Source organism: Salmo trutta, chromosome 37 (genome assembly GCF_901001165.1).
Source record: "Salmo trutta chromosome 37, fSalTru1.1, whole genome shotgun sequence".
NCBI classification, from domain to species: Eukaryota; Metazoa; Chordata; class Actinopteri; order Salmoniformes; family Salmonidae; genus Salmo; species Salmo trutta.
In genome coordinates this window covers 6,151,513-6,165,363 of record NC_042993.1, presented here as the reverse complement: position 1 = coordinate 6,165,363, position 13,851 = coordinate 6,151,513, and the positions used below count along the sequence as shown (strand labels likewise).

The window sequence follows — 13,851 nt, the reverse complement described above, 5'->3', positions numbered from 1 at the left end:
GCCCTGCGCCTCGTCCTCCGGGTCGTCCCCGAGGTCGGTGTCGGAGGGGGTACTGTCAAGAGGGGGTACTGTCACGACTTCCACCGAAGTCGGTCCCTCTCCTTGTTCGGGCGACGTTCGGCGGTCGACGTCACCAGCCTTCTAGCCATTGCCAATCCACTTTTCATTTTCCATTTGTTTTGTCTTTGTCTTACACACCTGGTTTCAATCCCCAAATTACCTGTTCATTATTTAACCCTCTGTTCCCCCATGTTTGTTTGTGAGTGATTGTTTCTATGTAGGAAGGTCTGTTATTGTGGGCTCTGTTTTTGTAATGCATTGATTATATGTTGAGTAAAATACGTTTTTTACTCATATCTGCTGTCCTGTGCCTGACTCCTATACACCAGCTACACACAAACTTCCTTACACTCCAATAGAAAACTGTACACTTCCAAAGACTTATCCTTAATCCTTCAAGACAAAACCATATCTTCTGAGAAATATGGCCACTAAAAATGGGGGAAGCAGATAAAGTGACTGAAGGAATGAAATGGAGATAAAGTGACAGAAGGAATGAAATGGAGATAAAGAGACAGAAGGAATGAAATGGAGATAAAGCGACAGAAGGAATGAAATGGAGATAAAGAGACAGAAGGAATGAAATGGAGATAAAGAGACAGAAGGAATGAAATGGAGATAAAGAGACAGGAATGAAATGGAGATAAAGAGACAGGAATGAAATTCAGATAAAGAGACAGAAATGAAATGGAGATAAAGAGACAGGAATGAAATGGAGATAAAGAGACAGGGAATGAAATTGAGATAAAGAGGCAGAAAGAGGGAATGAAATGGAGAAAAAAAACAAGCGGTCTCTAAAAATTGACCAAAGTTTCATAAAGGAACCAGGTAAATAATGATGTCTCAGTCAAGTCATACAACTACAGTACAACACAATACCCTGATTACATCACACAAACTATAAGCCTCCTAAAAGCCTTCCCCTTTGTGGCTTTCTTAGAGTGAGTCCAACAGAGCCTGAAGCAGATCAGATCAGTGACCTATGACCAGGCATCCCACAGTCCAACCAGCCGGCAGACTCTCCACGACAGAGAATGGCACACAACTGCACACGCAAACACACACACACCCTGTCTGTCTGGTGCTTATAACCTGATGTCGATTTCTGTCAGTGGTTTCTGTCCCATCTCACCTGATTCAGTGCTTCATTGATTTTAATTAATGTTAATACCAGACCAGAATAATCACTTATGCAAACAAGCTCTAACAGTTTTTTGTAATCCAGAATGTTTCATTCATGTGCCCTCCGCTGCCTCAGGTATCATTAATCTTGGCCTCCTGCACCAGCAGTACCACGGCCAAGGTTACAGAGGGCCAGGTACTCCCATCAGTCAATCTATCCTCCCTCCCTGTCCAACAGACTCTGCAACTCTCTGAGACCGACTGCAAAGAGTTCTGAGACTTTGAAAAAGTGCTTCACTGGGCAAATTGGGACTGTCAGAGAGAGACACAGAGAGAGAGAGAGAGAGAGAGAGAGAGAGAGACACCTCTGTCATCTGACCTCAAACTCAGATAATATAATCTTCTTTCACCCCTATATCCTACCACACTGTGTTGAAACCTGTGAGCATGTTGCATCTGGGGCTGCCTGTGGCTCTCAGTGATACTGTATGTTTATTTATACTAAGGACAGAGGTCATCGGCATGCATAATTCAATGTTTATTTCCTAATTCATTTTAGTCTAATACTTGCCTTTATTCCCCAGTGAGGCTGCTTGAGGTATGTTTAATGTCAGACCATGTCTACACTTGAAAGGGGAAAGGGGGCAATGGGCCATTGAGATTTGGTTTAATGTGGTTTAGTAAAAATAACAAAGCACTTTTCTCTTGTCTTTCTTATTTGCATGTGTGCTCCTTGAGGGGGTGTGTGAGTGTGTGTGTGTGTGTGTGTGTGTGTGTGTGTGTGTGTGTGTGTGTGTGTGTGTGTGTGTGTGTGTGTGTGTGTGTGTGTGTGTGTGTGTGTGTGTGTGTGCGTGTGCGTGTGCGTGTACCTTGAGGGGGTGAGTGGGTGTGTGTAGGTGTGTAGTACAATAACAGTGGTGGCTTGTGACACTATAAATGGGGAGGACGGGCTGGAACAGAATAAATGCATCCATTACTATGAACCATCCTCTATGTTACACTCTCTCCTGCACACTGTGTGATGCATGTTCACTCTGCTCCTCAGCCTTTGATGATACTGCCTGGGCTGCTTTACATTATGGCTGGTCTGTCAGAGTAGGAGAGGTTTCATGCCACCAGGGGCTCTCGGTGACTCTGATCCCAGCCGAGATGAGGGAATCTGGGGCATTGGAGATCTGAGGGACCCCCTGGATCTCCCACCATGGGGGTCCCACAGTGAAGTGGAAGTGGGGCGAGTGTTAAGCAGGGGGTTGGTCTATGGGTTTGGACATTCATCAAGGAATATTGGATATTTAATAGTCATTTAAATTAATGACGGATTCCAACGTGAATTGCAGACATTATTTTCAACTGAAATCACTTGTCCACTTCTAGACTTGAGTTTAAACTTACCCGGGCCTCGTCGACCTTCCCTAAAATGGGAGGCGTGACAATGGCGTGATTTTGGAGGTATAGCAATACGAGCCTAACTGACCCCAACCCTGAAGGGCACTACAGCTATAACAGTATAACCGTTGTTGAAGTCCTATTTTCTTATTCTTACATCCTGGTCTTCACCGATCTCAGAGGATTGGGTGAAGGGCCGGCCCTGATTGGGTGTGTGATTGGGCACGGGGCCGGCCCTGATTGGGCGTGTGATTGGGCGCAGGTGTGCGTGTGTGTGTGTGTGTGTGCGTGTGTATTCCTCCAAAGTGCCTAAGCGTTGTTAAATAGAAAAATAAAATTTGCCGAGATTCAAGCACACGATACATTTTAAGGTGGTCTTGGATAAATGGGAACAGATTTTTATTTGCCAAAGTAAAATTTTCATCAGGGTTTACATAAGGTTTAATTTCAACAAACATTTCTGCAGTTGCTACATACAGTACATTTTATAAATGAATGGTATCCATTGATTCTTGAAGAATATAACTTAGAAATGCATCATGATCTTAGTTTAACTGTCGTACCCCATCAGAACACTAAATATAAGCTTGTTTTACTCCCATGTTTGTAAACAAAGTCAATATAAACAAAACTGTATAGCCTCAAAACATGGTTACAACTATAATTTTGATATCATGGATGATCAGTCCTTGCATCCATATCCCTGTCTATGAATTTGAGAGTGGTTATTTTTCTCCAGCCCCATCCCTCAGCTTTTTACTGAAACAGTGGCGGGGAGATCTACTGCAGGCCAACCAAGATGTACTGCAGTCTAACCAAGATGTAATGCAGGCCAACCAAGATGTACTGCAGGCCAACCAAGATGTACTGCAGGCCAACCAAGATGTACTGTAGGCCAACCAAGATGTACTGCAGGCCAACCAAGATGTACTGCAGGCTAACCAAGATGTACTGCAGGCCAACCAAGATGTACTGCAGGCCAACCAAGATGTACTGCAGGACAACCAAGATGTACTGCAGGCTAACCAAGATGTACTGCAGGCCAACCAAGATGTACTGCAGGCTAACCAAGATGTACTGCAGGCTAACCAAGATGTACTGCAGGACAACCAAGATGTACTGCAGGCCAACCAAGATGTACTGCAGGCTAACCAAGATGTACTGCAGGCTAACCAAGATGTACTGCAGGCTAACCAAGGTGTATTGCAGGCTAACCAAGATGTACTGCAGGCTAACCAAGATGTACTGCAGGCTAACCAAGATGTACTGCAGGCTAACCAAGATGTACTGCAGGCTAACCAAGATGTACTGCAGGCCAACCAAGATGTACTGCAGGCTAACCAAGATGTACTGCATAAAACCATGATCCTATAGTAGGTCATCGTTAACAGAAATAAAAGGTACAAGAAGAAAGTATACTCACCACGCCCCACTGGCTCAGACATTCGCATCTCGTCCTGCTGCTGCCTTCCCATTGGCTGTGAACAACCCAGCGACCGGTAGTTCTCAGATGGGATTGGTGCAGTCTGGTGGACTGCATCTCCTGCACTCTCCTATTGGGTGGAAGTGATGGAGTTTTCAATTCAATTAGTCATAAGTATCTATTGAATTTTTTAACAAGACACATTTTTTTTGTATTTTTAGGGGGAGTTTCAATTATGAAGCGAGTGATTGGCTAATGAGACCATAAGGGAATACCAAACGAGGTTCACGGAGAAGAGACACCCTTAGTGTTTAATTTAACTCAGGCCAAAGAACCGGCTACTAATTTCACTCAAACAATTAGTTAATTCAAGTAATTCAAGTCGTAGAGGGTAAAAACGAAACATTTTTCATCCAATTACAGTGAGGGAAAAAAGTATTTGATCCCCTGCTGATTTTGTACGTTTGCCCACTGACAAAGAAATGATCAGTCTATAATTTTAATGGTAGGTTTATTTGAACAGTGAGAGACAGAATAACAACAACAAAAAATCCTGAAAAACACATGTCAAAAATGTTAGAAAATGATTTGCATTTTAATGAGGGAAATAAGTATTTGACCCCTCTGCAAAACATGACTTAGTACTTGGTGGCAAAACCCTTGTTGGCAATCACAGAGGTCAGACGTTTCTTGTACTTGGTCACCAGGTTTGCACACATCTCGGGAGGGATTTTGTCCCACTCCTCTTTGCAGATCTTCAAATCAAATCAAATTTATTTATATAGCCCTTTGTATATCAGCTGAAATCTCAAAGTGCTGTACAGAAACCCAGCCTAAAACCCCAAACAGCAAGCAATGCATGTGAAAGAAGCACAGTGGCTAGGAAAAACTCCCTAGGAAAAACTCCCTAGAAAGGCCAAAAACCTAGGAAGAAACCTAGAGAGGAACCAGGCTATGAGGGGTGGCCAGTCCTCTTCTGGCTGTGCCGGGTGGATATTATAACAGAACATGGTCAAGATGTTAAAATGTTCATAAATGACCAGCATGGTCAAATAATAATAATCATAGTAGTTGTCGAGGGTGCAACAAGCACGTCCGGTGAACAGGTCAGGGTTCCGTAGCCGCAGGCAGAACAGTTGAAACTGGAGCAGCAGCATGGCCAGGTGGACTGGGGACAGCAAGGAGTCATCATGCCAGGTAGTCCTGAGGCATGGTCCTAGGGCTCAGGTCCTCCGAGAGAAAGAAAGAAAGAGAGAAAGAGAGAATTAGAGAGAGCATATTTAAATTCACACAGGACACCGGATAAGACAAGAGAATACTCCAGCTGTAACAGACTGACCCTAGCCCCTCGACACATAAACTACTGCAGCATAAATACTGGAAGCTGAGACAGGAGGGATCAGAAGACACTGTGGCCCCATCCGATGATACCCCCGGACAGGGCCAAACAGGCAGGATATAACCCCACCCACTATGCCAAAGCACAGCCCCCACACCACTAGAGGGATGTCTACAACCACCAACTTACTGTCCGAAGACAAGGCCGAGTATAGCCCACAAAAATCTCCGCCATGGCACAACCCAAGGGGGGGCGCCAACCCAGACAGGAAGACCACGTCAGTGACTCAACCCACTCAAGTGACGCACCCCTCCCATGGACGGCATGGAAGAACACCAGTAAGTCAGTGACTCAGCCCCTGTAATAGGGTTAGAGGCAGAGAATCCCAGTGGAAAGAGGTCTTCTCCAAGTCATTAAGGTTTCGAGGCTGACGTTTGGCAACTCGAACCTTCAGCTCCCTCCACAAATTTTCTATGGGATTAAGGTCTAGAGACTGGCTAGGCCACTCCAGGACCTTAATGTGCTTCTTCTTGAGCCACTCCTTTGTTGCCTTGGCCGTGTGTTTTGGGTCATTGTCATGCTGGAATATCCATCCACAACCCATTTTCAATGCCCTGGCTGAGGGAAGGAGGTTCTCACCCAAGATTTGACGGTACATGGCTCCGTCCATCGTCCCTTTGATGCGGTGAAGTTGTCCTGTCCCCTTAGCAGAAAAACACCCCCAAAGCATAATGTTTCCACCTCCATGTTTGACGGTGGGGATGGTGTTCTTGGGGTCATAGGCAGCATTCCTCCTCCTCCAAACACGGCGAGTTGAGTTGATGCCAAAGAGCTCCATTTTGGTCTCATCTGACCACAACACTTTCACCCAGTTGTCCTCTGAATCATTCAGATGTTCATTGGCAAACTTCAGACGGGCATGTATATGTACTTTCTTGAGCAGGGGGACCTTGCGGGCGCTGCAGGATTTCAGTCCTTCACGGCATAGTGTGTTACCAATTGTTTTCTTGGTGACTATGGTCCCAGCTGCCTTGAGATTATTGACAAGATCCTCCCGTGTAGTTCTGGGCTGATTCCTCACCGTTCTCATGATCATTACAACTCCACGAGGTGAGATCTTGCATGGAGCCCCAGGCCGAGGGAGATTGACAGTTCTTTTGTGTTTCTTCTATTTGCGAATAATCGCACCAATTGTTGTCACCTTCTCACCAAGCTGCTTGGTGATGGTCTTGTAGCCCATTCCAGCCTTGTGTAGGTCTACAATGTTGTCCCTGACATCCTTGGAGAGCTCTTTGGTCTTGGCCATGGTGGAGAGTTTGAAATCTGATTGATTGATTGCTTCTGTGGACAGGTGTCTTTTATACAGGTAACAAGCTGAGATTAGGAGCACTCCCTTTAAGAGTGTGCTCCTAATCTCAGCTCGTTACCTGTATAAAAGACACCTGGGAGCCAGAAATCTTTCTGATTGAGAGGGGATCAAATACTTATTTCCCTCATTAAAATGCATATCAATTTATAACATTTTTGACATGCGTTTTCCTGGATTTTTTTGTTGTTATTCTGTCTCTCACTGTTCAAATAAACCTACCATTAAAATTATAGACTGATCATTTGTTTGTCAGTGGGCAAACGTACAAAATCAGCAGGGGATCAAATACTTTTTTCCCTCACTGTATATGCATTATTTGCTAAGAGAGCTTTTCATTCAACTTTTAGAATTGTGTCTCTCTTACATTCAAGACGTCCAAACTGACTTTCTCTAAATGGCGGCTCCTCAGCTCCTGCAGTCGGAAGTGGTTTTCCTGGTATTTCTCCTCAGCAAGTCTCCTGTAGTGTTACATTATATTATAAACTGGCTGGTTCAAGCCCTGAATGCTGATTGGCTGACAGCCATGGTATATCAGATTGTATACCACGGGTATGACAAAACATTTATTTTTACTGCTCTAATTACATTGGTAACCAGTTTATAATAGCAATAAGGCACCTCGGGGGTTTGTGGTATATGGCCAATATACCACGGCTAAGGGCTGTATCCAGGCACTCCGCGTTGCGTCCCGCTTAAGAACAGTCCTTAGCCGTGGTATATTGGCCATATATACCACACCCCCCGTGCCTTATATCTTAATATACAGGTAACTGCCAAAATAATGGAAACACTTGAGATCATGAGGGATACAAAGTATAATGAAAGCAGGTGCTTCCAAACAGGTATGGTTCCTGAGTTAAACATCCTTAGGGTCATGTATAAAAAAATATTTTGTCTACCATGGCTATTCCCCCATAGGATGACAATGCCCCCATCCATAGGACACAAGTGGTCACAATGATTTGATGAGCATGAAAAGGATGTAAACCATATGCCATGGCCGTCTCAGTCACCAGATCTCAACCCAATTGAACACTTACAGGAGATTCTGGAGCGGAGCCTGAGACAGCGTTTTCCACCACCATCAACAAAACACCAAATGATGGAATTTCTCATGGAGGAATGGTGTCGCATCCCTCCAATTGAGTTCCAGACACTTGTAGAATCTATGCCAAGGTGCATTGAAGCGGTTCTGGCTCGTGGTGCCCAATGCCTTATTATGACACTATGTTGGGGTTTCCTTTATCTTGGCAGTTACCTGTAGATGAACGATGCAACACAGTATAAAAGTGAGATGGCAGTGGGTTATGTTGATCATTAAGACTAGGAGGTCATAACACTGTAGTTATCAACCAGAAACAACAGAGTGTGGGAAAGAGAGGGAAAGAGGGAGAGAGAGGAGGAAGGACATAGGTAGAGAGAAAGAGAAAATGAGAGAAAGAAACAAAACAGGTAGACAGAGACCCACAGAGAGAGAGAGAGAGAGACAGAGACAGAGAGAGACAGAGAGAGACAGAGACAGAGAGAGACAGAGAGAGAGAAAGAGAGAGAAAGTGAGAGGCAGAAGAGGGAGAGAGAGGGAGGGGAGAGAGGGGAGAGAGGAGGGGAGGAGAGAGAGAAGGTCATGGCTTGTATAATATCAGCGTTCTGCTAAAAGTTGGAACTCCATAGAGCACATCAATAGCCCTGTTGCCTGGCCTGTTGTCCTTCCCATCCACCACCCCTCTGTCGCTCTCAGTACCGTTCCCTGTAGACACGTCTCCAACACAGTTCAGCCCAAGGAAACTAGGGCAGGGGAGAATGCATTTACACAAATCTCTCTTCATCTTTAAAGGGAACCCAGCCAAGCATCAGGACCAGAAGAATCCCAACGGGACCTCACAGGCTCTATACTGGTCATGGACCGAATGACTGTGGTGTGGGCTGTGTGTGTGTGTGTGTGTGTGTGTGTGTGTGTGTGTGTGTGTGTGTGTGTGTGTGTGTGTGTGTGTGTGTGTGTGTGTGTGTGTGTGTGTGTACATGTGCGTGCGTGTGTGTGTGTGTATGTGCGGGTGTCCTACCTAAGCCTCCTGGCCTTGTCGTCGGCAGCCTGCAACTTCCTCAGCCTCATTCTCTCCCTGGGGGTCATTCTGTCTAGCTCTGACTTCTCCCTCAGTGTCTGAAGGTGCACCTTTCTCTGCCTGTTCAAAGGGCAAAGGTCAAAGGGCAACAGTCAGAGGTTGGGAGGGCTGGAGCGTTGGCGAGTAAGATAGGTCAGAGGTCAGATACTCCTACACACAATTACCTCTGCACTGTTAAAAACAATTGCTGCCTTAATGGGATTTTGAATTTACCATGGCAAAAAGAGATACTGTGCACAGTAAATACCTCAGTGTGGTGGATTTGATTGAATTCTAGCGTTTACCTTTTGTAGGTCACTTCCAATGTGAATGTAAATACTTCTTTCATCATGTAATGTATGTAACAAGGTCATTTAGAGTGAGATGGGCAGTAATCAGACATAAACAATATACATATGAAAGAGACGATCTAATCAAGAGGATTATTAATTGGAGACCCTGATTCAGATATGTCTCCCACTGTCCTCTAACCATAACTTAAACCCTAACCATAAGCCTAAACCTAACCGAAAGCCTAACCCTCAACCTAGCTTCATGTCCACATCCCAGTTCAACCCTAGCCTCATATTTCCTCGATTTACCTCGACTAACCTGTGCCCCTGCACATTGACTCGGTACCGGTACCCCCTGTATATAGCCTCGTTATTGTTATTTTATTGTGTTACTTTGTCCTTCTTCTTTATTTTATTTTTTTTATTTTTAGCAACACACAAAAAAATGCATTGTTGCTTGTATGTAAGCATTTGATTTGATTTTAACCCTTACCCCAGCTTCATGTCCGCATACCAGCTCAACCCTAACCCGGAGCTCCCGAGTGGCGCAACGGTCTAAGGCACTGCATCTCAGTGCTAGAGGCATCACTACAGACCCTGGTTTGATTGCAGGCTGTATCACAACCGGCCGTGATTGGGAGTCCCATAGGGCGGCGCACAATTGGACCAGCGTCGTCCGGGTGAGGGTTGTGCCGGGGTAGGCCATCATTGTAAATAAGAATTTTTCTTAACTGACTTGCCTAGTTAAATAAAGGTTAAATAAAAAAATAAAAACAACCCTAGCTTCATGTCCACATCCTGGTTCAACCCTAACCTTAGACCCAACCCTAAACCTAGCTCCATGTCCACATCCTGGTTCAACCCTAACCTTAGACCCAACCCTAAACCTAGCTCCATGTCCACATCCTGGTTCAACCCTAACCTTAGACCCAACCCTAAACCTAGCTCCATGTCCACATCCTGGTTCAACCCTAACCTTAGACCCAACCCTAAACCTAGCTCCATGTCCACATCCTGGTTCAACCCTAACCTTAGACCCAACCCTAAACCTAGCTCCATGTCCACATCCTGGTTCAACCCTAACCGTGGACCCAACCCTAAACCTAGCTCCATGTCCACATCCTGGTTCAACCCTAACCTTAGACCCAACCCTAAACCTAGCTCCATGTCCACATCCTGGTTCAACCCTAACCTTAGACCCAACCTTTACCCTAGCTTCATGTCCACATCCTGGTTCAACCCTAACCTTAGACCCAACCTTAAACCTAGTTCCATGTCCACATCCTGGTTCAACCCTAACCTTAGACCCAACCTTTACCCTAGTTTCATGTCCACATCCTGGTTCAACCCTAACCTTGGACCCAAACCTAAACCTAGCTCCATGTCCACATCCTGGTTCAACCCTAACCTTAGACCCAACCCTTAACCTAGCTCCATGTCCACATCCTGGTTCAACCCTAACCTTGGACCCAACCCTAAACCTAGCTCCATGTCCACATCCTGGTTCAACCCTAACCTTAGACCCAACCCTAAACCTAGCTCCATGTCCACATCCTGGTTCAACCCTAACCTTAGACCCAACCCTAAACCTAGCTCCATGTCCACATCCTGGTTCAACCCTAACCTTAGACCAACCCTAAACCTAGCTCCATGTCCACATCCTGGTTCAACCCTAACCTTAGACCCAACCTTTACCCTAGCTTCATGTCCACATCCTGGTTCAACCCTAACCTTGGACCCAACCCTAAACCTAGCTCCATGTCCACATCCTTGTTCAACCCTAACCTTAGACCCAACCCTAAAGCTAGCCCCATGTCCACATCCTGGTTCAACCCTAACCTTAGACCCAACCCTAAACCTAGCTCCATGTCCACATCCTGGTTCAACCCTAACCTTGGACCCAACCCTAAACCTAGCTCCATGTCCACATCCTGGTTCAACCACAACCCTGGCTTCAATCAGAACTCTAACTCTAACTATAAGGTGTGTAGAATTCCATTCGACAAGTCATCAGGGTCAGTATGTACAAAGTGGAATAACACGATCATGTCACTGACCAGTTAATAAGCATAACATCAGATCAGAGAATCTTATCATGCATAATCCCAAATTAATCACAATTTCTCACAACCATATCGCATTGACCACATGCTACCAAGGCACCTTGGCAAGTCATTACAGATGCAGTCTATCAGGCAACAAATGACATGATCGTGTCAATCCTAAAGAGATGGGTGTGGCTATTGCTAAGACCTAGACCTAATCTGGTCTTTCTCTGCAGCATGTTACACCTGGCTACTCTGACATACAGGAGAGTGTGTGGCCAGCTAAGCTAATGATGACAGGCACCTTCCCTGATTGGTGCCAGTTTGAATCAGTGACGGTCTGGTTTGTTTAAGAGACAGCTGCTACTAACTGTGCTTCCATGTCTGAGTGAGTGAGAAAATGTGAGTGTAAGGAAGTGAGAGAGAGAGAGGAGAGAGGACAGAGAGAGTGAGAGAGAGAGGAAGTGAGAGAGAAAGAGAGAGAGAGAGAGAGAGAGAGAGAGAGAGAGAGAGAGAGAGAGATAGTAAATAGTAAATGAGATAGTAAATGCTTAAAAATCCCTCTGTCCTGATGCAGCCACATTGCGCTAAGCTAAGGAGCCAGTGTTCATTCTTCATGTCTGAGGATGATACTGGTGTGTAACTGCAGCCACGTAGCTCTAAACTGAGGACCCAGTGTTCATTCTTCATGTCTGAGGATGATAGTGGTTTTAGTTCTCCCTCTTCCTTCTTAATAACCCAAACCACAGACAAACCATACAGAATATAGAGCATGTCCTTACACCGCTTTCAATATCTGTGCTGCGTCTCTTTCTCCCGCCGATGTCTTGTCTCTCAGCGTCAGACTACAGAACTTGTGTTTTAAGATCTGTAGAGAGTGAGTGAGATAGAGAAAAGAAAGGGAGGGGGAAAGAGAGAGAATAAAAGAGAGAGAAAAGAAAGAGCGAGATAAAGGTTAACATGATCAATATTATTGCTTTATTACTAACAGACTAGTCTCTCTCTCTCTCTCTCTCTTTCCCTCTCTTTCCCTCTCTCTTTCTCTCTTTCTCTCTTTCGAAACTCTGCTTTCGGCATAATAGAGGGTGGTGCCCTATTCCCTCATTCTCTCACTGAAATCTGTCAACAAGAGAAAAGAGGGACATGGAGCGTAAACCACTGGGAGGAGAGGGGGAGGGAGAGGGGGAGGGAGAGGAGAGATGGAGTAGGGGGGAGAGAAGGAGGGGGAGAGATGGAGGAGGGAGAGGAGAGATGGAAGAGGAGAGATAGAGGGAGAGATGGATGAGGAGGAGGAGGGGGAGAGATGGAGGTGGGAGAGGAGGAGGGAGGAGAGATGGAGGAGGGAGAGGAGGAGGGAGGAGAGATGGAGGAGGAGGGAGAGGAGGAGGGAGGAGAGATGGAGGAGGAGAGATAGAGGAGGAGGGAGGAGAGATGGAGGTGGGAGAGAAGGAGGAGGAGAGATGGAGGAGGGAGAGGAGGAGGGAGGAGAGATGGAGGAGGAGGGAGAGGAGGAGGGAGGAGAGATGGAGGAGGAGAGATAGAGGAGGAAGAGGAGGAGGGAAGAGAGATAGAGGAGGAGAGATAGAGGAGGAAGAGGAGGAGGGAAGAGAGATGGAGGAGGAGATATGGAGGAGGAGATATGGTGGGAGAAATGGAGGAAGCAGAGGGAGAGATGGAGGAGGAGAGATGGAGGGAGAAATGGAGGAAGCAATGGAGGAAGCGGAGGGAGAGATGGAGGAGGAGAGATGGAGGAGGAGAGATAGAGGAGGAAGAGAAGAGATGGAGGAGGGAAAGATGGAGGAGGAGGAAGAGGAGGAGAGAGGAGAGATGGAGGAGAGATGGAGGAAGAGAGATGGAGGAGGAGGAGGGGGAGAGACAGATGAGGAGAGATGGAGGAGGGAGAGATGAGGAGGGAGAGATGGAGGAGGAGAAGGAAGAGGAGGAGGGAGAGAGATGGAGGAGGAGAGATGGAGGAGGAGAGATGAGGAGGGAGAGATGGAGGAGGAGAAGGAAGAGGAGGAGGGAGAGAGATGGAGGAGGAGAGATGGAGGAGGAGAGATGAGGGGGAGAGATGGAGGAGATATGGAGGGAGAGATGGAGGAGATATGGAGGAGGGAGAGATGGAGGGAGAGATGGAGGAGGAGAGATGGAGGAGGGAGAGATGGAGGAGGGAGAGATGGAGGAGCTGGAGGGAGAGATGGAGAAGATATGGAGGAGGAGGAGATAAAACAAGAGACATCAAAGAACCATTGTGTTTTACGTCAACACAGAACAGCCAGGCAACACACAATTACCATGTTTACTGAGAAGGAGACAGTGTCAGGCTAGCATACAGACATAAAAAGGGATAGCCACATCATATACTTATACATATACTTTACATGTACATTCAGCCATTGGTGCTAGAGAGAAATGCAATACATAAAATGCAGTGCTGACAGAAAGAAAGCTCAACAGAATACATCATGTCCAGTCAGGTTACCATACTGCACAAGGCAGAAACTAAACACAGACCACCAGATGTGTATCCATGTAATGTGTACATTTACATACGGTGCCTTCAGACCCCTTGACTTTTTCCACATTTTGTTACGTTACAGCCTTATTCTAAAATGGATTAAAAAGAAACAACTTCAGCAATCTACGCACAATACTCCATAATGAAAAAAAACTAAAACAGAAATACCTTATTTACATAAGTATTCAGACCCTTGC

General features: G+C 45.9%; 1 protein-coding gene across 1 annotated transcript in view; it reads right to left on the bottom strand.

The window, feature by feature from the left end:
* Window positions 1-13,851, bottom strand: part of LOC115176925 (serine/threonine-protein kinase Nek11) — a 66,990-nt gene that overhangs the window by 16,502 nt on the left and 36,637 nt on the right. Inside the window, exons 9-12 of the mRNA XM_029737323.1 lie at window positions 11,919-12,004; window positions 8,760-8,879; window positions 7,064-7,157; window positions 3,992-4,121 (exon numbers count right to left, since the gene is read on the bottom strand). Coding sequence (XP_029593183.1) covers window positions 3,992-4,121; window positions 7,064-7,157; window positions 8,760-8,879; window positions 11,919-12,004 — 430 coding nt within the window. The remainder of the gene's footprint in view (window positions 1-3,991; window positions 4,122-7,063; window positions 7,158-8,759; window positions 8,880-11,918; window positions 12,005-13,851) is intronic.